The 27,059-nt window shown below is 47.2% G+C and overlaps 1 protein-coding gene across 3 annotated transcripts; it reads left to right on the top strand.

Annotated features, from left to right (window-relative positions):
• The first annotated feature begins 15,399 nt into the window (after nt 1–15,399).
• On the top strand, nt 15,400–26,272 carry BIRC2 (baculoviral IAP repeat containing 2). Of its 3 annotated transcripts, none has more exons than XM_072326730.1 (10): nt 15,400–16,378; nt 17,155–17,277; nt 18,197–19,155; nt 19,244–19,343; nt 20,514–20,592; nt 21,293–21,338; nt 22,028–22,270; nt 23,408–23,662; nt 23,781–23,822; nt 24,699–26,272. In XM_072326730.1, exons 3-10 carry the CDS (start codon nt 18,282–18,284, stop codon nt 24,890–24,892), a joined length of 1,833 nt encoding a protein of 610 aa, XP_072182831.1. In that variant the 5' UTR covers nt 15,400–16,378; nt 17,155–17,277; nt 18,197–18,281; the 3' UTR covers nt 24,893–26,272. The 3 variants fall into 3 exon arrangements, with proteins under 3 accessions (XP_072182831.1, XP_072182830.1, XP_072182829.1); XM_072326729.1 differs by having other exon boundaries at nt 18,180–19,155; XM_072326728.1 differs by having other exon boundaries at nt 15,401–16,378; nt 17,155–19,155.
• The last annotated feature ends 787 nt before the right edge of the window (nt 26,273–27,059 follow it).

The raw sequence follows: 27,059 nt of genomic DNA, 5'->3' as shown, positions 1-27,059 counted from the left end.
AAGATCTAGTTCCAATCCCCCTGCCGTGGGCAGGGATTCTGTCCACTACATCAGGCTGCCCAGGGTCCAATCCAACCTGGCCTTGAATGTCTCCAGAGACGAGGCATTCACAGCCTCTCTGGGCAACCTGAGCCCATGCCCCACCACTCTCTGAGAAATAGAATTCTTCCTAACACCTAATCTAAATCTCCTCCCTCTTAGTTTACAGCCTTGTCAAATCACTACCTATCTGTCTATAAAGAAGGTACCCGTCCTGCTTGTAAGCTCCCTTCAAGTACTGGAAGGCTGCAACGAGGTCTCCCTGGAGCCTTCTCCAAGCTAAATACGCCCATTCTCCTCAACTTCATAAGGGAGGTGCTTCAGTCCTTCAGTCATCTTTGTGGCTCTCCTCTGGACTCAGTCCATCAGCTCCACAGCCTTCCTGAATTGTGGGCCCCAGGCCCAGACACAGTACTCCGGGTAGGATCTCATGAGGGCAGAGTAGAGAGGGACAGTCACCTCCCTCTCCCTGCTGGCCACCCCTCTTCTGATGCAGCCCAGCATCAAAGCAACTCCAGAGACCACCAAGTTCATCTAAAATGATTAATGTTTATTGGAGGTTTTCAAGATAAGCCACAAACAACAGCTCCGAACTTTAAATGCAATCATGACAAATCATTTGAGGCAGAGAGACGAGGGAAGTCTGACTGCCAGTGAAGACTGAAGCAAAGAACTTGTGGAGCACCTCAGACTTCTCCGCACCTCTTGTTGCCATTTCTCCCTACTTGAGCAGAAGGGGTACACACACCTTGGCCTTCCTCTTCTGGCCAAAAATACCTACAGAATCCCTTAAATCAGATTAGTGTCCTTCTGGCCAGCCGTCTAGACAGGAGGACACAAGTGCGGTGCCTGCCCACAGCAGGCCTAGCCCTTGATTGACCTGTGAGCGTTGGCCTCAGCTTCATGGAGGAGCTGGAAACAGGCTCGCGGTGGAAGAGCAGTGGTGCCCGAGCGAGGCTGCAGGGCTGCAGTCCTGGCCAAGGACAGCTCTGAAACCTTCCTCCCCAGCCCATGGCCAGCAGCAGGCACCTCACTGCACTGCCCAAAACAGCTGCCATCTTGCTTGGGCGTTGAGGGCCCACGGCCCCACCCCTCTGTGTGGTAGTGACTGCATCACAAAGGGTGTCACGGAGCAGCCATTGTGACCTATGGGACCGGGACCAGGTTAGGCCTGCCAGGCTCAGGCTGTGGCTCAGTGTGACTTGGTGAGGTGAGGAGAGAGGACAGGGAGTGAGGGGCTGCCCGAGGCTGCTCAGTGAGGAGGGGTCCCTGGGCCTGCGGGGCCTGAGCTGCTAACTCACTCTCGTCCTCCTTTTCCTTCAGAGTCGACAGAGGAGAGTGTGCAGGAGAAAGCCCAGCGCTGACTGTGCAGGGACTCCAAGCGCTCACTGTTGATGTGTACCATGTCCAGTTGGAAGCAGGAGACCTCCAGCTCGGAGGAAGGTAAGAGCAAAGTATCAGTGCTTGCAGCTCCCTGCCTGCAGAGGGGTACTGCGGGGTCTGCCTGTGTCCAAGAGGGAGGGCAGGGGTGGACAAGGGTGGGCACGGGGCTCCCCATACAGTGCTGGGCATGGCCCCTCTGCTCCTCAGCCAGGTTGGCCTGTGCATGCCTGCCACGACTGTTGGGCCTACCGTGGCCCCTTTCTCCCTTGCATCTTCCAGCCCTGACCCTCATCCAGCATGGCAGACACGGTGCAGGCCCCCGGCAACGGTCGTCAGTGGCACTTGGCACTCACTGCTGCTTCTGTTTGCTCTCTCCTCTCCAGCTTGCATGCTGTGCCGCCGAGCAGATGTTCACCCGGACATCTGCGGGCCCCTACTGGGCGAGAGCGGGCTACGTGTCCACAAGTTTTGCTTGGTGAGTTCCCTCGGGGCTCCTTCCATCTTCCAGCCTGGGAGGATCCCGCTTTTTCTTCTTATCCTCATGAGATCCCGATCTTTTCTCTTTTACAGTATTTTGCCAACGGCCTTTATGAGCTGACTGCCAATCAGAGGGCAGTTCTGAAGTTCCCCCTCGATGACATCAGACGCACAATCGAGGAGGCAGAGCAGAAGGTGAGGTCTGCAGAGCATGACCCAGCAGTGCCTGCATTGTGTACCCTGCCTAGACGCACTGTGTTGGTCTCAGAGGCCCTGAGCCTGGTGCTAATGGGTGCTGCTGTTGCTCTTTCCAGCACTGCTTCGTTTGTGGACAGAAGGGGGCCTCCATCTACTGTGCAGAGGCAGGCTGTGAACGCAGCTTTCATCTGCCCTGTGCCATGGATGGAGAATGTGTCACCCACTTCTTCGGGAACCACAGGTAAGGGCTGTCCGCAGCAGCCAAGCAAGGGAGGAACGTGCAGGGCTGCTTCCCAGAGCCAAAGCACACAGCCAACTCCTTTGTGTTCCTCTCAGCACTTCTCAGCTTACCCATCCTCTCCATCTTCCCCCAGGTCCTTCTGCTGTGAGCACCGCCCTCAGCAGACAGTGGTGGCAGCTCCAGAGCCAGACACAAACTGCACTGTCTGCCTGGAGCCCGTGGGGGACCAAAAGTCCTTCCACACCATGGTGTGCCCGGTGTGCACAAAGGCCTGGTTCCACCGGAGCTGCATTCAGGTAGGAGCCCTCCCCTTGCTCTGCACTCACAGCAGGTGCTCAGCGGCACCAGGCCCCGCTCACACTCTGGCTCTTTGTGTTTCTGCTGCAGGGACAGGCCACGAACACCGGCATTCTGCGTTTCCGATGTCCCGTTTGCGGAGACAGGGTGCAGTTCCGCTCGGAAATGCACCGCCTCGGGATCCAAATCCCAACCAGGTTGGTGCCTTCTGCCCAGCACTAGACACTGAGGCACGAGTGCTGTGCCTGCCCAGGGATTGCCCCCAGAAGGCTCAGCAGACACTTAGTTGTCCCACGAGCTTTGGCCTCAGTTTCATGTAGAAGCTGGGAATGGGTTTGTGGTAGAAAAGCAGGGATGCCCGAGATCTGCCCTGTGCCTGGGGCACTGAGGACTCATCACTTTCCCTCTCTTCTCTGCAGTGTACCAACATGTGCAAACAAGGCGAGCTGTGCCGTGCAACACAAGACGCACAGTCTTGCAGGTCCCAGCACTGCCAGCCAGGAGGCAGAGGGGCCATCTCATAGCTCCCCAGCACCTGACAGTGACAGTGACACATCTGCATCCACCAGCCAGGCAGCACTGCAGTCATCTCACAGTCCGCAGCTGCCTAAGAGCAACATCCTGTGCAGCCAGCCCAGGGCAGGACTGTGGAAAAGGCGCTTTGCTAAATGCGAGCAGCACCAAGGACACCAAGGGAGCAGCCATACTCCTGCTCCAGGTGCAGAGAGCAGCACCCACGGATCCACCAGCCAGCGGGTAGTGAGGCACTCCAGAAACTCCCCAGCAGCTGAGCGCAGACGGCAGTCCAGGCAGCAGCCCAGAGACCGGACAAGAAGCCGCTCTCCGCTAGACCATCGTGCCTCAAATATCCCAAGACTGCTCAGAAGACCTCCTGGCAACAGGTGCAATCCTCTAAACTCAGGTGCTGGGAGCAGCAGACAGGCTCCAGCCTCAGGTGCTGAGAGCAGTACGAGCACCTCTGGCAGCCAGTGGGCATCCAGCAGTTCCCCAAGGGCTGGAAACCTGAGATGCCATGGACAGCAGGGCACAAGCCAGAGGCAAAGCCAGTCCTGCCTACAAGGTCTGGCGTCAAATTCATCGATCCAGCCCCGAGGACACCGTGGCAGCAGACTTGGTCCAGCCCCAGGTGCTGAGAGCAGCACCCAGAGCTCTGCCACACAGGTGACATCGAGGGCCTCCAGGGATTCCCGCCTGCCTGTACCCAGAAGACTCCTGCAGCGAGGGCAGGCTCAGGAACGAAGCCGTTCCCCACGGGATCGTCGGGCTTCAAATTCCCAAGGACAGGCTGGAGGAAGCCACAGCCGCAGCCCCAGACAGCGGCGGCCACCTCAGGCACGACGCCACTTCAGGAACCAGCCCTGAAGACACTGCAGGAGCGGCCACGTACCATGGCCACATGCTGGCTCCTGTCCCCAGCAGCCATCCCAAAGGACTTGTCACGGAGTTATCTCTACACCTGTGTCCGTGACAGGAGGCAGCAGGCCTGGGAAAAAGACAAAAAGAAGAGAGAGAGAAGGAAAAGAAGTGGTAATGGTTTACGGGCCAGTCCAGCGCGGCCCCGTGACTAAAGAGACAAGTGGCTAGTGGGAAAAGCAGTCCACAGAACCAGAACATTAACTCTCTAACTACCACTGCATTACGTAATCATATGATGTGGAATATCAACAACGAAAATCAGAATATCAACAACAAAAATCAGAATATCAACAACAAAAATCAAAATATCAACAACAAAAATCAGAAAACAACAACAAATTAAAAAAAAAAATTAACCCAAAATAGTTGTGTTGTGTCTACTTTCTATACCATCAGCTGAATACTCTAGGTACACTGTTAGAGCATTGAGGATAAAGAAGGGCAAAGCGTATATGCCCTGCATAAGGAGCAGGGCAGATATTCTCACACAGCACTTCCAGGAGGACTGGCCAGTGAAGATCCAAGCACAGGCTTACAATTAACACTGGCTCTTGGCATATGTATTCAGCTTGATTGCCATGTTAGGCTTATTTTGCACAACTGTGGCTGCACTACACCCAGCCTGGCCAAGCGCCTTCTGAGCCACCTTGCTGGCCTCCACACCCAGCTCTTGCATGGTGTTCACACCCAGCATGACTGCAGTGACTGCAAGGGGTCCTCTGCTGAGCTACAGCACACTGATCTGGATCTCAGCACTTCCCTGAGCACGCATCAGTAGGTAAAGGACTCGCAATCAGACACCTCTGATGCAAGAGGACAGAGAAACAGCTCCGATTGCCCACCTCTTTTTACTCCCAAACCTAGCAACACACAGTACTCCGTGTAGGATCTCATGAGGGCAGAGTAGAGAGGGACAGTCACCTCCCTCTCCCTGCTGGCCACCCCTCTTCTGATGCAGCCCAGCATACCGTTTGCCTTCCAGGCTGCAAGAGTGCACTGCTGGTTCATCTCCAAGGCTGCTCTCAATGAGTTATTCTCTCAGTTTGGACACATACCTGGGATTGTCTCCACCCAAGTGCAACACCTTTCACTTGGCCTTCACAGGGTTCTTGTGTATCCACGTTTTGAGTCTGTTCAGGTCCCTCCAGATGGCACCCTTCCCTTCTATTGTGTCAACTGCACCGCTCAGCTTGGTGTCATCAGCAAAGCTGCTAAGGGTACACACAGTGCCCTGTCTATGTTGATAAAGATGGTGAAGAGCATTGGTCCCAAAACAGCCCTCTGGAGGATCACCACTCATCACTGGCCTCCACCTGAACATTGTCTCTGGCTACAGACATCCAACCTATTCTTTACCCACCTAGCAGTCCAGCCTTCAAATCCATCTCTCTCCACTTTAGAGATAATGATGTGGTGTGGGAGTGTGTCAGAGGTTGTGCAAGAGTCCAGCAGAAAAAACCTGTTGCACTTCGTTTCTCCACATATTTCATTGCTCCCATGAAATTAATTTAATACCAACCTTTTAGCCCTTCTTAAGCAGGGGGCTGGAACTGATGACCTCTATGTGTATCTTCTAACTTCAGTCATTCTGTGATTCTGTGAACATGATTCGGATTTGTTTTCTGTTTGGTTTGTTATTCTTATGGTTTTAAAAGAAGAGGAAGGAAGCTACTTGACTAAGCTTTGCTTAATTTTTTTTAATTTCCATAGGGATTTTTTCTGGATGTTTTTTCATTTCCTGTAATAGAATCACAAAATCACAAAATCACAGAATCACAAAATCACAGAATCATAGAATGACCTGGGTCGAAAAGGGCCTCAATGATCATCTAGTTTTGATCCCGTGCTACATGCAGGGATGCCAACCATGAGACCAGGCTGCCCAGAGCCACATCCAGCCTGGCCTTGAGTGCCTCCAGGGATGGGGCATCCGCGACCTCCTTGGGCAACCTGCTCCAGCACGTCACCACCCTCTGTGTGAAAAACTTCGTAGAATCACAGAATCACCAAAGTTAGAAAAGACCCACAAGATCACCCAGTCCAACCATCCGCCCATCACCAACAGTGCTCACTAAAACACGTCCCTCAACATAACATCTAAATGTTCCTTGAGCTCCTCCAGGCTTGGTGCCCCCACCACCTCCCTGGGCAGCCCATTCCACTGCCTGACCACACTGTCAGAGAAGTATTTCCAAACGTCAAGCCTGAGCCTCCCCTCGTGCAGCTTGAAGCCATTCCCTCTAGTCCTTTCACTGTTACACAAGAGAAGAGGCTGGACTCCAGCTCACTACAGCCTCCCTTCAGGTAGTTATAGAGAGCAATGAGGTCTCCCCTGAGCCTCCTCTTCTCCAGGCTGAACATTCCCAGATTCTTCAGCCACTCTTCATAAGGCCTGTGCTCCTGAACCCTCACCAGCTTCGCTGCCCTTCTTTGAACACACTCCAGGGCCTCAATGTCTTGCAGTGAGATGCCCAAACTGGACACAGTACTCAAGGAGCGGCCTCACCAGCGCTGAGTACAGGGGGACAATCACTTCCCCATTCCTGCTGGCAATGCTGTTTTTGATGCAAGCCATCCTCCTAATATCTAACCTAAAGTCCCCTGTCTCAGTGTAAGACCAATCCCCTTGTCCTATCACTATCCACCCTTGTAAACAGCTGTTCCCCCTCCTGTTTATACATGCCTTTAGAATACTGGAAGGCCACAATGAGGTCTCCCTGGGGCCTTCTCCAAGCAAGGCTCAAAAACACTTGATATTGAGACACATGAACCTCCTCACTGCCAGCCCTTGGCAGTTAGGTCTCCACTATTAGCAAAGTCTGATTAGAGGACAGCACCTTGAATCTCAGATCTCAGACAGGTCTTTTGTAAACGTCTTATTCTCTGTGAAAGACAAATTCAGTCTCATGACTGTCTATTGACTCATGGAATCAAAGTCTATAACCATGAAGCAGTTATAAAGCAGGTGTGTTTATTCGGCGCTGCACACACACTGGGTGCAGGGGTGGTAGTCCCTCCTAACCTATACACTGAAAGCAGTTAAGCATCTTTGTTTATAGAACAAATACATGCATATTCATAATATTTCCAAGAAAAGGAGTGGTTATTTCAATTACTTCAAGGGATTCTTTACAATATTCCACGCCCATTCTACGCCCTGACCTCCACCCCTAATTATTGCTTCTATGCATGCATGGTGCCTCCTGGTGGTCGTGGGGATGAAGGTTGTATGTCTTCCTCGCAAGGTACTTCTGACCTTGGTGTAGTTTGAGGAAGTACTCTGGTCTTACCTGGTTCAGTTATCAGGATATAACTTCTGAGACCAATCAGCAAGCTCCTTGGGTTACAGTTGAGGTACCCATCTTTCCCATTCTTTGTGCTCAGCTACTTTTACAGTGTAACAAATTAGCCCTCTATTCACTATGATATTTGTAGTTTGTAAAATAAGGACACTGAATAGCCTCAGAGGATGAGGCTTCTTGGTGAAGATGCTATATGCTGTACAATCACATTTTACCAACCTTCCTTTCTGGTGCAAATATTATCCCTTCTCTGTGCTAGCAATGAGGTGTTTTGTTTCTTCTGTCTCACATAATGGAAGGACGGGATAATCTTACTTTCATCCCAGAGATCTTCAGGACAGCACTTCTCCAGCCAATAAATGGTCCCTGCTGACAATTGCTCCACAGTAATAAACAGCCCTTTGCCTTTCCAAGGCTATTGTATCCTCTCTGTGGCACTGTGGGGTAGTGAACACAGCCTCTCTGGCTGCCACTCTGAGTTTCTGGCCCCAAAATGTTTGTATTAGGATTAAAAATAAATAAACAAATAAATAAAAATAAAAATTCCCCCAAAGCTTTGTTCAAAAAACAACTTGAGTCCCCTTTTGGGCTATCACATGTAACAGCACCAAACTTTGGGCAGCAGACCCAGACGCAGTCTGCAGCGGTCCTTCTGAATGAGCATCACCAGCAGAGGAGGGATCCTCCTTCCTGCTCCACTGGGGAAAACAAAAGTGACTGTTCAGCCTGATTTTGGCATTGGGTTTATGCCATCCTTTTGTTTGTTTGTTTCCATACAATGATGTACCTTCCTGCCCGTTCTGCTGCTTTCATACCAAATTTGGGGAAATCTGATACCAAACTCAGCTCACTGATTTTGGTTTGTTTGGGTTTGGTTTTTTTTTCAGTAAAATGGTGATTCTGCTCATTTCCCAACACGTTCTTACAGAACATATGATTACACAGCAGATCCCTCAAAGGAAAAGCCCAGCTTCTCTCAGGCTGCACTTTTACTACCGTTCATTAGCAGGATTAACCTAAGCATTTCCTATCACCAGATCCCACATCTGCTACAAATGTTTGTGCATCATTATTCAAGTATATTCTACTGATGGCTTATGGCTTGATCAGTTTGTGAAGAGCATTTCTGTTGGCTTGTTGGTATGTAGTTTCAAACCACAGATCAGTTCCCCATTGCTGCACTGGGAACTCAGGCACATAGCTCTGGTCCTTCCAGGAATTAGGGCTTTATTTTGTACACAAAGCTGAAGTTGCTCTTTTAATGCTGGCTTTTGTAAGTCAGTGAATTCCCATGTACTGAAGTGACATTTGAAAGCTCTGAGTGGATGATATACTTTCTGATGTCAGCATAATTTTAAACAGAACACTCTGTCACTGTTGTGACCCATTCCCAATATACTCTCCTTCCTCGTCCTTTACCCCAGCTTTTACTGCTCAGAGTGATGCCATACAGTACAGGATATACCTTTGGTCAGTTTGGTTCTGGTTCTGTCCCTCCCAGCTCCTGCTGTACCCCCAGCTCCTCACCGGGAGGGCAGCACACGAAATACAAAAGTTCTGCAATCATGGGTTCCAACAGTCTAAAGCTATAGCCGTTACCATCTCCACCATTTGTCCTTTTGGACCAGGCCATAGGGTTTAACACTGCGATGAACTCCTCCCTTCACCTCTGCTCCAACCTGTGCCTCTCCGTTGGCCAAAGTCCCTTAGAGGTATACCTGTTCCAGCAAGGCCTAATCCATGAGCTACCATCCCTTCAGAGATAAACCTACCGTATCATGGAGTTATCCACAGGTGTTTTGAGGTCTGCCCGTTCTGGTGTGGGTTTACTGGCAGACCACAACCTCTTCAGAGGTATCTCTTCTGCAGCACGGACTTATCCACAGATACATTCATTCTGAGGTGTGGCTCACTGTCCATTGGGCACAGACCCCTCAGAGGTCCCTTCACACTGTTCTGTTGTATTACAGACACAGAGGCTTCAAGGTAACCTGGCATGGCCTCACCCACAGACATTGCTGCAGCGTGGCTATCTCCATGGCTGCAGACACTTTGGCATGTACACAGTCCACAGTGAACTTATCTGTGGCCACAGATGTGTTGGGGTATACATGCTCCCACGTGGACTTGTCCATGCATCACAGACCCTTGACTTGAAATCAGTTTGGAGTCCCCTGTTCAGAACAGCAGCACAGGAGCAGCTGCAATGCCTTGGCCAGCTGCCAGACCAGGCTCCTGGCCACAGCTGTTATCAGAATGTTCCCAGGCACAGAAAGGCAGGATGATAAGGACTGGAGCAAACAGTAAAAGCAAAAGCAACCACTAACAAGCACTGACTCTTAACATGCAGGGAAGTAAGCCCTGTGGCAGGCACAGGAGCCTGTGAATTAGCAGCAAACAGCTGAAACGTCTATAGATTTGGTCTAACACACTGCACACTTCAATCTGTCATCACCTTGAACCCTTTGTGCCTTATGTGGTTGCCAAAAGGTCTCTTGTGGTGTAACCCATAGAATTATAGAATCAGAATGCCTCAGGTTGGAAGGGACCTCAAGCATCATCAAGTTCCACACACCCTGCTGCAGGCAGGGCTGCCAACCACTAGTCCAAGTACTATCTAGTCCAAATCATATTGCCCAGAGACCCGCTGAACCAGCCTTAAACACCTTCAGGGATGGGGCATCCACAGCCTCTCTGGGCAACCTGTTAAAGCCAGCAGGCACACAGATGCTTGCTCACTCTTCCCTGATGGGATGGGGGAGAGGATCAGAAGCTGCAAAGGTGTGAGAACCTGGGTGTTAAGATAAAGAAAGATTACCAGGTAAAGCAAAAGCTGTGCATGGAAGTGAAGCAAAGCAAGGAATTCAGTTGGTATTTCCCATCAGCAGGCAGATGTTCGACCACTCCCAGGAAAGCAGGGCTCACTTGTAGTGGTTTCTAGGGAAGACAAATGCCATCACTCCCATGACACTTCCTTCCTCCTTTTTTACCCCAGCTTTCATTGCTCAGCATGATGCCATTCGGTATGGGATATCCCTTTGACCAATTTGAGTCGCATGTCCCAGTTCCGCCCCCTCCCAGCTCCTTGTGACCCTTGGCTGCTCACTGGCAGGGCAGTGTGAGAAGCTGAAACATCCTGGGCTCTGTGCAGCACTGTTCAGCAACAACTAAACCATCGGTGTGTGATCAACGTCATTCTCGTCTTACATCCAAAACACAGCACCATGCAAGCCTCTATGAGAAAACTATACCAACCAAAACCATGACACTTGTCAAGGCTGTGCATAGCAATAGTCAGTTCAGCTAAAGGTAACTGAAAGTTGTGGGAAGGATCTAAAACTTGCAGAGAGATGAAGGACAATAAATTGAAGGAAATAAGTCCTATAGACATGTTCTTTATTCAATAGCAGGAAGTAACTTTGATTCAAAGCAGACAACTTGCTGTTTAAAAAGATAATATCTTTGGATAAGGTATCATTAAGGATGAGCAGCTCTGAATTTCAACAAATGGATACAGCCAAAGAGCAGCCCTTTGATTCTCATGGTATATATGGTTCCCTCTCCCACCTGAAATTGGATCACTTGAATGTAATCATCTCTTTTGGCATTTTTCATCTTCTTTTCTCTTGCTGAATCTAATTGTCTTCCCACAAACAGAGAATGAAACTTGGAAAAGTCAACAGCTCTAAAATCTAAAAGGGGAAACTATCACAGTATTTACCAAGATTTTCCTGCAGCTCATTCCAACTCAATTTTATTCTCCTAATAAATAACAATGAAAGAGTTTCTGATTGATTTTAAAGCCTCCACTTAATCAAACTGGTTTTGATATCTTCTGGAGACCAATTATAGCTTACAGTAGAATGTCTTCTTTGCACTAAGTGTGAGAAAATAAAGCTCGCAACAGATTTAGGTAAACTTTAACATTTACACTTGTGATCCTTTGCGTGGGAGGATGTGCAAAACAAAACTCTGTTGGGCTGCAAAGCTAGCAGAAACTTTCCAGATGTTGAATGTACTGACCTTCAGCATGAGAGCGCTGAGTTGTAGGCTGTGGGGTTTTTTGTTCTATTTTTGGCTCAACCATTTGAAGTTACTACAATGAGTCACGGTGCCCTTACTATCTAGATATGATATTTGTCCTTTGCGAGTCTGTTTCTTTTTCTCACTTGCTAGATGCCCAAATGCAACTAATAGTCTCATTAAAAAAGATACAGAAATAGTTATTGCTGGTCTAGACGTAGCTGCCCCCGTGCTGTGTTTAGTCGGAGTGAAGAGGGAAGCAGTTTTCATTCATGCAGCTTATCAAAATACAGCTTGTCTGATGTAATACCTGCAGGATGTCAGAATTATTCTTCTCTTGGGATTTGGAAAAACAAAAAGGTCCTGACACTTTATCTGGAGTTAACATTCTGTCTCAATCTGACTTACCCTAAATTTCCCTTAAATATCATCTGAGAAACCACGTGTTGCAAAGAAAAATTGCTCACTGTTCTTTTCTGGCATGCTAATTTGACAACTTAGATCAGTTTAGCATGCAAAACCCCCCTCTGTACTGCTGAAAAGGGGTCAATGCTGCCAATGAAATGCGAGTAGCAGCTACTGATTCTAAACTGAAAGTAATTCGCATCAGCACAGCTGACAGAACACATTGCACAGCGGCATTTGAGACCTTTTGGAAGCTGAAAGATGTGGACACTGGCTGATAACAGCTCTTTTTCCTTTTTAAAACAAGCACAGAGTTTTATAGGTGGATTTAGGTTCACAGAAGAGCAGGCATGGGGTCTCCATTCCCTGGCTGGGCTGCATGGCTTTCTGATGAAGTATTGTGAGGCTCTGGAGAAATGTTTTGACACTTGCTCCTAAAGCAGCTTGGAATTTAGATACTTTATGCAGTTTCTATACAATGACATCCAAGGAGACCATAAATATAATTGAAATAATACGTCTGAAGTTCTAGGGAGCATTTTTTCTTCACCTAATTGAATGTTTTCCCCTAAAACATAAATGCAACGAGGGGCACATTTTTGGTTAGAATTAAAGACCAGAGCAGTATAACTGAAACTGCAGACTGTATTGTATCTCATCCTTGGCAGCACAGACATGATGAATTTGCTGCTTTGAGCTGCTTGTATCTCTAGAGAACATCTGAGATTAAAATCAATGTTAATATTTGCGCATACAAGTTAGGGGGTTCCCGCTGTGAAGCCGGGTGCATTCAGAAGGACTGAGCTTAGTCTGATGTCCCAGCAGTCAGCCCTCTGGGCATATAGGAACCTGTTTGTCAGGATGTGCAGCCTCTTCAAGGACATCCTAAATGTCCCTGCAGGAAGAATTCTTCTGCACCCTTTGCAGCCAGCTGTGGGGCTAAGGTTGCATTTTCTTTGCTGCCCAGAGTGTGACAGCAGGACCACTGATGGTGGGCTCACTTCCCCATGCCAGGGGATGGGTACTGTTATGTTCTGAATTGTGGTTCTTCATCTGGGTGGGCTGGGATCCCATGGGAGGATCATTGGTAGGGAAAGACAAAGAACAGATAAATAGATTAAAGAGCCTGAATGTCAGAACCCTCCTGACATGGCAAATGGATAACCAAGATCCTGTGATTCATTCTTCACAAAAGCAGCTTTGTTGCTTGGGATGCATGGTCCGCATGGCTATTATCAAAGACTGAGGATGCCTGTTGCTTAAATTGGTAGCACTGGTCTGTGGTACAAAAAGGTGTCTTCCTCTCACTCAGGACATTTTTCAGCTTTGCTTCCCCAGGAAGGGATGTCAGGAGGGCACTGGATCCCACAGAGTGTGCAGGTAAGTTTCCACCTTGAGAATGGTGTTCAATAAGGCCAAGTGCAAAGTGCTGTACCTGGGCTGGAGCAATCCCTGATGTGCGTACAGACTGGGAGAAGAATTCATTGAAAGCAGCACTGCCGAAAAAGACCTTTGGGTTCTGGTGAATGAACAAATGGACATGAGCCAGCAGTGAGCACTGGCAGCTCAAAAGGCCAACTCTATCCTGGTCTGCATCAAACGAGGGTGACCAGCAGGAAGATGGAGATGATTGTCCCCTCTACTCGGCCCTTGTGAGGCCCCATCTGGAGTACTGCATCCAGAGCCGGGGACCCTAGCACAGGAAGGATGCAGATCTGTTGGAGTGGGTCCAGAAGCAGACCACAGGGATGATCAGAGGATTGGAGCACCTCTCCTATACTTTATAGGAGAAGGGAGAGACAGCCAAACATGTTCAGCCTGGAGAAGGTTCCAGGGAGACCACATTGCAGCCTTCCAATACTTAAAGGGAAGACTAAATGTAATGGAGAGAAAAGCAGTAGCAACAGGAAAGGCAAACAACACTGCCTTTACACCTTCTTCTCTTCAGAACTGTTTAGGGGTGTGTGACAGAGACACCATTAAAGGAAGATGTCTGTAGAGCTGTGGAAACAATAAACTGGAGAACAGACCAGAGAAGAATCACAGCATGAAGAGATTTACATTCATCAGGCCCCCTGGAGAACATTCCTGGATGTGCAGTTGGTATCAGATACTTCTTGGGCTGTCCGACCTACTCATTGCTGGCATTCTTAATGCACGTATGCTGCAGGGTCACTGTGTTCCGCCTCCAGAAGCCAGCTATATCACCTTTGCTATTTCAGTCAACACTGTCATTAGGTTTATTTTCGCAAGCACTGGTAATGTGGCAGTCACACTTTTATTAGCACTGTGACCTCTATGAGTGTATGGGACTTGCTCAGAAAGCAAAATTCCCTTTAGCTGAGCTTTATCAGCCTTTTTTCCCCTTCTCCAGAGCAAAGAATCTGCAGAGTAAAGCATCTTGTTTATCAGTCCAACTGTGATCTTTGAAGTCTGAGACAGCAGGTGAAAGGGACAGCCCCATGGTGCGTGCTGTGCCACAGGCTCAGAACCAAAGTTCAAGCCTACACTGCTGTCAGCTTGTGTCCATCTGAAGCATTGCTGTGCTTCTCTCCCTGCCTTTGGAGTTCCCTCACCCGATGCTGAAGCCAGACTCGGGATGCTGCTGATACTGCATCACACCTCATGAATTTCAGTCCTAAAAATAAACCTTTAGATATCTCTGAGTTCATGTCCTTTGAAGACAGGACCATCCATCACTGTGGAGGCAGGAAAAGCTCCCTCGCCTCTTTTCCTTGTAAACGCAAAGGAATTGCTGGGAAAGGAGAACTAGGGGAGCTGCTATTATTCACAAGAGTCAGAGCAAGCAAAAGAAGGCTGGCAGCTCAGGACAGCTGCACTATTTCTGCTTTTATATGTGCTTTAGCCTGTTTCTCCATTCCTCCCCCTCCCTTCTTCCTTATTGCAACATGATGCTTGCCTAGCTGAAAGGCAGAGCCTGAAACTGCCTGCCTGGAGGCCTGGGAGGGGAGGAAAGAGCAGTTTCTATTGCAGGATCCATAGGAGGCCAAAGGGTATGGAGGAGCAAAGGGCAGGGATGTGGCTGGGGTGGCACAGGCAGGAAACTACAGGATGGACTTTAAGGAGAAACACTGAATTATTTTGCTTTGGGAGAACATTTGGTTAAAAGTCAAGAAGCCTCCTGGAATGGACAGGAGTGGATTCAGTATAACTTCATTTGGGAATGCCTGCTTGAAGTGCAGAAACCGTGAGCATCACCATCCTGCTCCATGAAAGCAGAATTCAAACCACACACACACACACACACACACAGAGCTCAGTTCCTTATGTGATACTGAATTCCCTGAGTCCAACAGATAGGAAATCCCACACCTGTTCTTCCTTTGGAGATGGCACTTCTGGAGCCAGCTCCATTTTTCCAGCAACAGTGTTGTGAAGGTCAGAAGTTTCCTTCTGACAGGGTGACACCTTGGGGATCTGATACTTTACTTGTACAAAGCTTTGTCTGAACTAACTGCTGAAACAAGAAGTTATTCTACGCCTGGAGTTAGGTGAAATGTGATGGTGTTTTAGCACTGCCTGACTGCAGCTACACGGCCGAAATCTGACATATGAACGTCATCACACATGACAAGAAATTCAAACCCAGATGCAGAAAAGAGATGAATCGCCCACAAGTCCACCTTACAGGAACAGCCATGAGATTACCCGGCAGCGTCATAACGAGCCCTCCAGCAATGCCTGCCGCGTTTCTGTGCCGCAGCTCCCAGCGCCGAGCACACCCTGCCATCATTCAGTCACCACACGCACAAAGGGGGGCTTTCTCATCTTGTACTTGCAGTTTCTCCAGAGGAAATGTCACACCACGATCTGCCAGCACCGCCTGCGGAAGTTTTTCAGCTTTCTGTGCACGCTGACACACGCTGGTGGAAATTTACACCCGGTTTTGCCTTCCTCCCGTTTCTCCCCCGTCAGTGCCCGGAGCGCAGGCGGTCACCACGCACCCCCTGCCACAGCAGCCTGCATTAGGCAGCGCTGCAAAGGAAAGGTTGAAAAGAAGGTAAAGCTCGAAGGTACGAAGGCACCCGCAGCCCCCTGAGGGAGCTCGGCGCGCTGAGCACGCATGAGGCCGGCACAGCCCGGGGGCACGTCTGGAAACTCCCGCCCGACGCGCAGGGGAAGCACGTTCCGCTCGGGGGAACCCCGCAGCGCCAGGAAATCACCCGGCGGGCTGCCCAGCAAACGGGCGGCACCGCTCCTCGCTCAGCAAACGGGCGGCGGGGACACAGCGGATCCCGAGGGGGCCGCACAGCTCGGAGGGGCGGGGAGCTGGAAGCGCACGACGCTCGGGAGAGAAGCCGGCCCGGCCCGCACCGCCGCCAGGAGCCAACAGAGCGAACGACGCGAACCGCCGCCACGGCGGGACCGGCCGGAAAGGAGGCACCGCCCTCTCGTCATGCGGCGCATGCGCAGTAAAGGCGCTGGGGCTTTCCGGCCGCTTCCCGGCCCTGACGCTCCCCCGGAGTTCCCCGGGCCGGGGGCCGCCCCGCAGCGCTTATAGAGCACGGCCGGCCCGGCCGCAGCCAGCAGCGAGCGGAGCCCGTGGGGGAAGGCTGTGAGTCGGGGGGTTGAACCGGCGGGGGCCGAAATGAGGGTGGTGGGGGGGCCTGGGCCGCGGCGTCGGGGTTGGGGGCGAGCGAGGCCGGGCGGCCGGAGTGTGGGGCGGCTGTCGGGTCCGCGCGGGCTCCGCTGCTTTTCCCGCTGGAGTCGGCTTTCCCTGAGCGGGAGATCGCCCGCGTTTCGTGGCGGTGCTTGTCGGGCCGGAGCTTGGCTTGGCGGCTCGGTGTCGCGGTGGTTTGGCAGTGAGCGGTGGCCGCGGTCAGAACGGGGGCGGTGGGGAGGCGGCGGCCCCCGGTCCCGGGAGGGATCTTAAGGGCTGTGTCAGCGTGACCGTCTGCCCCGCTGTGACGCTTTCCTGCAGGGCTTGTTGGGTTTCGCGAAATGAGGCTTCTGGTGGTTTGAATTTGGCAGGGTAATGAAATTGAATCCCTGTTGCCGGAGCTTGTGCAGGCTTAAGGCTATCTAAGCGGCCGTACCTTCCTCAGTACGTGGTGTTCCCGCAGTTGTGCAGCGGGTGGCCGAGCAGCCGGCTCCATCTGTCTGCACACACTGCTGTGCGTGCATAGAACGCTTCTGCATGTGGCTCGGTAAGGGGGGAAGTGGGTAAGGGCCCTTCTGTGCCACGGCGCGTTTCCTGGAGGGAACGAGCTGACGCTTTAGAGAAGCTTGCTCTGCAGTTTTAGTGCTTCTGTTTGTAGCTTCTGCTTATCTCGCTGTTGAACGCACGTCATGTCACGTATTTTGAAACGCTCCTCTCTTTTTCTTTCACAGGTTTTGTTCTGCACAAAAGCACTGATTGAAATTATAAACGTTTACAGTTTTTCCTTGTGAGCAGTCAGTGCCAGCATGGAGGTGTAGACACCCCAAACGGGACTGAAGTCTGGACTCTGGGAGGTAGTTCTGTGCACAAATAAAGAAACTAAGGCTGTTTCCTTCTTTCACCCCAGGGTTCTGTTTGCTTTATGAACATGGCATACAGAAAAACCTTAATTTATCACTGTAAAGTGTTATTATGTCCCAGTGCAAAGCAATTTATTTATGTTAAAGGTGATAACTGCATACTTGTAACTAAGGCACCAGGTTAAAACTGAAACGCTCAGTTCATTCTGTGCTTTTATAGATAGAAGAGCCTGGGGCTGCTCCAGGCTCATTAGTTAAGACAGCTCATCCTTGTCAGAGGCAGCATATAGGATTTATTACATCTCATAGCTGAGCTCAGTATATGTGAAGTTAACTATAAACTGACTTCTGAGGTCTTAGCAATTCTTACAGCAATATTCACGTGTCAGGGTATTTCTGGCAGTTCAGTAGTAGCAAATAGAGTAGATCAATTCAGTGATGTGAGTTCAGGGGCTCTTTGGAGATTCCTCGTGAAATTTGTGAACTCAAATCTTGTTTGTGTAGTTGATCAGCTCCCTGGGGTGAAATAAGTTTTAAATCACTTGGTGGTATTTTAAACTGGGAAATACAATGTGTTTTCCATCCACCATTTTAGTTTCTTTATTAACAAAAGGATTTTGATAAGCCCAGTTGAGGCTTTCCCCTCAGGGCCCCAACCCTCCTGCCTCAGCGATCGATACTGCTCTCCCAGATGCACAGCACAAGGAAGGCACACGGTGTGACTGTGGGGAAAGTCCTCTTTGACGTACCTGTATGTGTCAGCGGGATGGATTAGCTTTTGCACTGCGAGTAGTTGTGCAGACACGAGTAGGAGAACTTGGCAAATGTTTGAAGTCTGATAGTCTCAGCTGATTCTATTTGTACATGCATTCAAAGTTACACATAAATATTTCCAGGTTCTTAATTTGTACAGGCAGGGGTTATTCAGAATTGCCTTTAGTGCACACAACTACCTCCCAGAGGAAGACTTGTCCCATTTTTTCCAACGCCAGTTCATTATGAACGTAATGGATAGTAGCCCTTTGTTGGCAAGTGTGATGAAGCAGAATGCTCAGAGTGGGGAACTGAAGTACGACTTATCCTGTGAGCTCTACAGGATGTCAACGTTTTCTACTTTCCCAGTTAATGTGCCAGTCTCAGAACGAAGGCTTGCCCGGGCTGGGTTTTATTACACCGGTGTCCAAGATAAAGTTAAATGCTTCAGTTGTGGCTTAGTGTTGGACAACTGGCAGCCAGGAGATAATGCTATGGAGAAGCATAAACAGGTGTATCCTAGCTGCAGTTTTGTTCAAAACATGCTATCGTTTAACAACCTTGGACTGTCCACTCATTCTGCCTTTTCTCCTCTGGTCACAAGCAATTTCTCACCATCTCTGCGTTCCATGACACTTTCTCCAAGCTTTGAACAAGTTGGCTATTTCAGTGGCTCTTTTTCCAGTTTTCCTCAAGACCCAGTAACTACTAGGGCTGCCGAAGACCTCTCACACTTAAGATCTAAGCTTCACAACCCTTCCATGAGTACAGAAGAAGCTAGGCTGCGCACTTTCCATACGTGGCCCCTCATGTTTCTCTCGCCCACCGATCTGGCAAAAGCTGGACTTTATTACCTGGGGACAGCAGACAAAGTTGCGTGTTTCACCTGTGGTGGTCAGTTGAGTAACTGGGAGCCAAAAGATAATGCCATGTCAGAGCATCGGAGGCACTTTCCTAACTGCCCTTTTGTGGAAAACTTCCTGCGAGACCAACCAAGTTTCAATGTTTCCAACGTGACCATGCAAACCCATGAAGCTCGTGTTAAAACATTCATTAACTGGCCAACTCGGATTCCAGTTCAGCCTGAACAACTTGCAGATGCTGGTTTTTACTACGTAGGTAAGAAAACCTGATGTCTCTGATGTTACTTATATTGCTACATCAGCATCTGCTTTAATGTAAGTTGTGTAAACCTTGTGTTTTAAAGGCCGCAACGATGATGTCAAGTGTTTTTGCTGTGATGGTGGCTTAAGGTGCTGGGAATCTGGAGATGATCCATGGATTGAGCATGCAAAGTGGTTTCCAAGGTAACTTGCAAATTCTTTGTTACAGTTGGTTCACATCCTTACTGTTAAAATAGTTTTAATTCTGGCAGTTATGTACCACACCAAATGTTTTTATTTTTGCCATATGGTGTATGGATTGTCATTTGGTTATACTTCATGTAAAAACTCTTGACGTGCTAAAGTGGGTTTGAATCACTTCATGAAGCATGGTATTTAGTGCTTTCCACTTCATGACTAAAAGCTATATGCATCCACAGATCACTGTTAGTAAGTGATGCTGCGTTGTTAATGGGCACACCTTAAGTAAGGGAAGCTGTCAGAAAGCAGGCTGAGGAGAAGAGCTGCTGAGGAATGAGGTGGAGAGGACTTTGAACTTTGGTCTAGTTCTGTGCATGTCTTGAATGCTCTTGAACCTGCCTTCCAGCAAGTAGTTTAGTCTCCTAGGTATAGAAAGGACTGCAAAGACTTCAGTGGCTGTGAACATGTCTTTATTGGAAAAATGATAGAAATAACTTCTGAATACATTGCCTGTAATTAAACAGCAGTTGCTGCCTGTGCTTGTGGAAATCTCCACCACCATTAAAGATGGAAATAGCTTTCCTGAAATTGAATGCAGCTAATATGAAATCTTTACACTGTAGATCTCCAGCTAATCTTTCACAGGCAATTTACCTGCTCCTGTTGGACTACAAGATGCATATATAATTAAGTGGTGCCTTTTGTTTCTGTGCTTAAGAAGAGATAAAACTCTGAATTCTTGAAGCAGATCTGGCTTTGGTAGAGGTGTTGAGTTCTCTGAATTTCTGAATGATTTGATTAGGAGATAAGAATAATGAGATGTGGTTAGAAACAGTTTTTCATTGCAAATGCAGTGAACTGACATGCTGTCATATCCCATGAAGTGCCATATTGACGAAAAGTAGTAGCACATGTAGAACTACTGCATTTATAGACCTAATCCTGCTGACTGCTGAACATCACGGAAAAGCTTTGTCAAAGTGTGACCAGACAGCAGACTACGTCAAGCTTACAGTTTAGAGAACTCTGCACTCAATGAAAAGGAAGAGAAACATGCATTTGATTTATGCTGGCCTGTTGTAGGTGGTTTCATTCTTCTGCGTTTTTATTTTTTTGTTGTTTCCATTGGGAAACAGGAAAATGTAATAAATTATGTTTTTGCCAATGTTTCAGGTGTGAGTATCTGCTCCGTGTGAAAGGAGGCGAGTTTGTAAGCCAAGTTCAGGCCAGGTTTCCTCATCTTCTTGAACAGGTAAACCTTAGAATTCTGTAACTTTGTTTTTTTTCCCCTTGTTGAATAGTGCTGTGCTCTTCTGGAGGGTCCGGTGCCTCCTTCTGCCTTCTATATATATTTCTACCAGGTTTATAACATGGTAAATGCTCTTCATGAGTATAAAAGACCAAAATTGGTGCTGAACAGTGGGTAATGGGACTGAGGATTAGAGCTCACCCTGTACAGGGTTACTCACGTAAGGAGCGTCATGGGAAATTAAAAAGTAGGCGGTTAATGTTATAGTAGTAATTCCAAGGTTACAACACTCAGTCATTTACAGACAATCCTTTGCTGCTCGTTATGAGGCAATTAGATCCTTTGAACCTCAGTGTCAGGAGAAGGAAGTTGTGATTATGCAAGTTCTGGCGAATAATGCAGATCAGCAGCTGCTGTTTGAGAAACTGGTCACAGGCAATTCTAGTAGCCTGTGCTACTCCTCACATGAGTTACATTTACCTACAGGTTTTCTAACAAGAATAAGCTGAGCTCTTCACGGAAGTGGTCAGCACTAACTTTGTATTGGTTATCTATAAACTCAGACTTGTGTAACCACGTGTCAAATCCTTAGTGGGTACCATTCAGTTAGAAAGCTCAGCATCACAGAGACTACTGTGCTGGTGTGGTATATAGAGGGAAAAGCAATGCTTGGATAGTAATATGATTCCATTGTGTTCCACAGCTCCTGTCAACTTCTGATACACCTGTAGATGAAAACATGGATCCAAGTACGTATAACACAGAAGGCACACTGTCAGAGTTCCTCAGCATTTTGTGTACATAATTACTGGATCTATAAAACTAATTTGTTTAGCAGTTCTTAGACTTGCTTGGGAATAGCAGCATTATAGTTGTCTATATGACTTCAGAGAAGCTACTTCTAGAGATTAGAACTTGGTGGAGCAGTTGTTTGAGGGTGGCATGAAGTTGTGCAATTCCATTTTTAGGCATGTAGCTGGTTAGAAAGGGAACTGGGCAGCAGAGATCAGGGAAAGGGCAGGACAAGGTGATAAAGTGAAGTCTTTCAGTTTCATTGTGAGCAGAACTCCAGTTATGGTGGCAATAAACTCCTCCCAGAGAGGTGGGTAGGAGATAACGCTGCGTTTCCTGCTGGTTGAGGACAAAGACTCAGTCCCAGGTGCCTGGTGCTTAGTAGGCTGAATGGGAAATATTTGTTGAGGGCTGAAATAGCATATACTGCAAAGAACTGAACTGATCATGGATCCAGTCTAACTGAATCTAAATAACTTGTTTTAGTCTTTAAAACTAATTGCTAAAAAGCCTTTGAAAGAGCCTTACCACTGAAGTAATGAGCTTTTATAATATTTAGGTTTTGCATATAGGTAATGTTGATGACTTGTTGCTCGTAGGAGTATTCTGTTCTTTTTGATGAACACTGATTTCTTTGTTCAATTAGTTATTCATTTTGAACCTGGAGAGAGTCCTTCAGAAGATGCAATCATGATGAACACTCCTGTAGTTAAAGCTGCCTTGGAGATGGGATTCAGTAGGCGTCTAATAAAGCAAACAGTGCAAAGTAAAATCCTGGCCACTGAAGAAAACTACAAGACTGTTAATGATCTCGTGTCTGATCTGCTCACTGCTGAAGATGAGAAGAGGGAGGAAGAGAAAGAGAGACAGTTTGAAGAAGTGGCATCGGGTATGCATAGGGTGAATAAAAATGAAAGCATAAGGGGTTTGCATTGTTCTGCTTTCTGGCTTGACTTTTGTAGCTGTTTTTTATTCACAAAACAATTTAATTTAACTTGCTCTTAGAATCAACTTCCCTAAAAGCATTGTCTGGCTGTCTGTATAGGACCAGCAGTCACAGTGTTAGTTCTTTCCTTTCCAGGAGAATGTTTTTACAGGTACTCGAGTTTAGAATTGCCTTATTCCCTCCACAGTAGCAAAGCCATATTTTAATAAATTAGTGCTCTTATTTTGCTATTAATCAAATTTAAGCAAAGTACTTCAACTTCTTTTTTTTTCCTTTGTCTCCTTCCAAATTTGTCTGCTTTTTATTAGTGAGTCAGTGGAGCCACCTCCTAGAAGAGGACACACTCTTACTAATTTAAATCCTGTAGGATCCTCAGAGGCCAAGGCTTTTTTTGTCAGGCTTTGTGTCCCACTCAGCCGTGTAGTTCAGCTATCAGCAATGCTTATTTGATGCACCTTTAACATTTGCTGTTGTTTCTAGACTGTGTAATTTTTTCAAAGCAAAAACCTCCTGTTATTTTAGAGACTGTGAAGCAGTAAAACCAGATTTCTCAATTGTAAGTTGAATTGGCTTCTTGCCTGCTTGTGTATCCTGTCACCAAAGCAAGGATGGCTTCAGCCATTGAATCTTTACTGGAATGACGTGGGTTTTTTATCAATTGTATGTGACAGACCATTTAAACAAAATCCACAGGTCTATTTGTGCTGTATTTTCATTTGCTTGCACATAATTATGTTGGGTAGCTCTTAGGAAAGGCTGCTCCCATCTACACGTCAGCTTATCAGTTCTCAGCATTGCTGTTATGCAGAGGATGATTCTTGCCAGTTTGAAATTAGATAGGATACCCTGAAACACTTTCACCCAGAGGTAGGAGCAGGAGAGTTTCCTTAGTGGAAAAAGCTTCAGCACTGTTTGTGGCTTTCTTACGCCTATTGTGTGGGTGAACACAGCTAAAATGTTGAGGTCTTTTTTTTTGGATGATCTGTAGTATTTGAATATTTTGAATAGAGTTGAAAGAATGTGTTTGTTTAAAATGCACCTTGGATTCCTAACAAACATGTCATCCTTTCTGTATTCCAGATGACTTGTCCTTAATCCGGAAGAATCGGATGGCTTTATTCCAGCGTTTAACCTCTGTACTTCCAATCCTTGGGAGTTTACTTTCAGCTAAAGTGATAACAGAACTTGAGCACGATGTCATTAAGCAGAAGACTCAGACACCATTGCAAGCAAGGGAACTGATTGATACAGTTCTAGTGAAAGGCAATGCAGCAGCCAGCATATTCAGAAACTGCCTAAAAGATTGTGACCCTGTGCTTTACAAAGACTTATTTGGTATGCCATCTTTTTTTCTTAATGATTGTAAGTTTCTCAAAGGCTAATCAAAGCTGTATAAAATTTGCATGCTATTGGAATACGGAGAAATAACTTGAATGTTTTCCTCTTATTTCAGTGGAGAGGAGCATGAAGTATGTTCCTGCAGAAGATGTGTCAGGTATCTTAAATTCTGCTTTCTTAATTTAATGGTATTGCAGGACATGTAGTTAACATCCTCAAAAGAGAAGGACTTTGTTTAAGAAATGGGTTTTATTCTGTACCCTCTCCTTGATTTGCTTTAGTAAGACCTGTTTATCTGGAAGTTAAGTGTAAGCAGTCTGTCTGCCTTAAGCTTTGCATTGTGCTTTACGCAGGTACTTTGCTCTAGGAGGTAGAGTTTTCTGGAGCTTGAGAATTCAGGCACTTGCTGGATTTGAGCCTGGTACAAACTCTCATTCAGGTGTTTAGTTGAAACCGGGCAGCGATTAGTAGGTTGGCATTTCCACAGCAGATATGATTTCTGCTTTTTCAAAGCGGGTTATAGCTGTCCTAGGATCTAGCTTGGCCAACAGCTGGATAGAAGAATTAATCAGACTTGAGTTAGTTAGTTTGCTTTAGTTCTTGCTCCTGTCGTTCAGGTGTTGATGAAATTTAATATGTTAATAGACTGCATTAAAATATACAAGTCTGAGTGTAGCTCACTTCCATCAGTCACTGTATGCTGTGCTTCTAATATCATAACATAAAATAACATGAAGAGTGTACAGCATATGCTACAATATAAACAAAAGGCTCAAGAACTGGAGCTGGTCGCCAATCCCTGAGCTGTTTATTGTATCACAGCAATGGAAAATACAGACTAGTTGGTTCCTTGCAAGCCAGTTTCTGAGCTCTGGGAGATGTGCTTCTTTCCATGAGTACCTTTACCATCTATATATAGTGAATACAGAGAGTCACATTCCGTTTCACTCTTTATTTCCCTACTTTTGAAGCAGAATGCATTTGTACTCAGGCTTTTTAACAGTTCATTTTTTCCTTTCTTTCCCCCCCCCAGGTTTACCTATGGAAGAACAACTGAGGAGATTGCAGGAAGAGAGAACGTGTAAAGTTTGCATGGACAAAGAAGTTTCTATTGTTTTTATCCCGTGTGGGCACTTAGTGGTATGCAAAGAATGTGCTCCATCCCTTAGAAAATGCCCTATTTGCAGGGGAACAATAAAGGGTACAGTTCGTACATTTCTTTCGTAAGGAGGGGAACTTGCAAAACCTCTTTGCCCGACAGTTGATAGAAACATTTTATGCTCAAACCAGCAATGTCTTCAGGATGGGAAAAATGTGTTACAGAAGATGATGAATCTGCTGCCTAACACAGTTGTGTAACAGTGGAGCATATCAACATAATATTTTGGGTCTTGCTTGTCAAAGACAATTTCTATTTATAACACTAACTCAGTGCTAAGATAATGTTTCCTTTCTAAGGAAAGTAGTTCCATTAGTATGCAGTTATCTGAATAATAACATAGAACCCCTCTGGTCAGGTTTCTGAAATGGAGCTTTGCGGAACTTTGTCATGTGTTTCTTCCTTGTGGATGTGTGGTGGGCTTACCTTGCCCTCTCATTCCTTAATGAGGTGGGGCAAGAAGGTAGGATAGAAAAGCACGTGGGTTAAGATGAGTGGGGGATGGCTCAAGAATTCCTGTCATAGGTAAAATAGACTTGGTGGGATGAGGGTGAATTTAATTTATTGATAGTAACTGTGGAAGAGTGAGAACTAGAACAGACCACCTTTCCCCCCACCTCTGCTGCCTTCTCATGCTCAGCTTCACTCTTAACTCTTCTACCTCCTCTCTGCCCAGAATGTGGTTTTTATTCATGTCTGCTGCTTCTGAAGACTCTAGTATAGAACTGTCCCTACAGGAACAGGCTGCTGTGGTGTGGGTCTGCCCCGTGTGCGCAGTCCCTGCCAGAAAGTCTGCTCTATGTGGGTTGCTCTCCAGAGCTACAGTTCCTGGTAGGAGCTTCTGCAGGAGCTTCGTATCCACCTGCTGGCGGGGCATCCTCTGTGAGCTGTAGGTTGGATATCTGCTCTCTCATGGTCCTCTGTGGGCTACAGGGGGACAGCCTGCTCCACCATGGTTAGGGCAGTCTGGTGCCCTTAGCTGCTCTCGCCCTTCTCCTGCATTGCCCTTGGTGGCTGCAGGGCTGTTTCACTCATTTTTCTCGCTTGTCCCTCCCAGTTGCAGTTGCCTAGAGGTATTTATGCTTTCTTAAACCTGCCATCACATGTAACCAGCATTGCTCATTGGATCGCTTTTGTGGCTAAGTCTGTCAGCCTGTGGTCTCTTCTTCCAGAGGCCATCCCTGTAAGGCCCCTCTGCCTCCCAAGTCTTCCCATGTAAAGCCAGTGCAGGATGTGAGGAAACAGTTCAGAGGGATGTTCTTTGATAGTGAATTTCAGCTACTGTTCTTGTTCTGTTTTGGCTCCCTTGTAGATGGGGGGAGAAAATAGGCTGACTGTTGAAGGAAAAGCAAGACTTTCTGAAGTTTTGATTGTGTTATTTGTGTAATGTATATTAATAAGAGTTTATATGAAGAATGAATTAAAATATTTTTACTTAGCAAATGAGTGCTCGTTTATTTTGTTCCCATTGTTGGCTTTGCTCTGTAGGCTGCAGTCACTCAACTCACAAGTTTGGGCTTCTTTCAGTTCTATGATCGTGGATGTTTCATTCTGCCAAAGCAGGGGGTTCAGGCTTCTAACCTCAGTGTCATTTAGTGAGTAATAAAACAGCACCTGGTACTTCCTTCTGTCTTCATTTTTTTTCAGAGAATAGAAACTGGCCTGGAATGGCTCTGAGGACCTTAGAGATTAATTGTAGCTGTGCAGCAGTATGACCTAAATGTTGGAAAGCTAAAATGTGAATGCCGCATTTAAACATTTACAGCAACTGTGCAGTTTAATAGTAAGATCTCCCTGCCTCCTTAGAAGCCTTGGGATTGTTCTATAAGCGGGTAAATCCCATGACTTCTATTTCTCTAACTGTTGGCTCTTTACCTTTTTCTGCTCTGTATCCCTGGGCTTTCACAGTAGATACTCACCTTTATCGGGGAAAAGTATTCATGGATGTTTTACAAGGACTTAACATCAAACATTAGAGGAAGAATATGCTGGGATGACTGCACCGAGTCCTGCAGTGTTGCCAGTTTGTCAGACTTCATCTTTCCAAGTTGTGTGTTAATGTTGAAGTCTTATGTAGGCTTCTCAATCTTCACACCTGCGTATGACAATATTTCAGTGCCCTTTGTTCTAGTGTGAAATGAAGGTGCTGTTTCTCAGGTTCCAGGATGCTGGCAAGGTGTGGATGTGTAACTGGCTCCTGTCATTTCAGCTGTAGATCTTTTGTGAGAAGTGCTC

The sequence above is a fragment of the Excalfactoria chinensis genome, chromosome 1 (genome assembly GCF_039878825.1).
Source record: "Excalfactoria chinensis isolate bCotChi1 chromosome 1, bCotChi1.hap2, whole genome shotgun sequence".
Lineage (NCBI taxonomy): Eukaryota > Metazoa > Chordata > Aves > Galliformes > Phasianidae > Excalfactoria > Excalfactoria chinensis.
The sequence above is the reverse complement of the archived record's forward strand: the minus strand, read 5'-3'. Positions and strand labels throughout refer to the sequence as shown.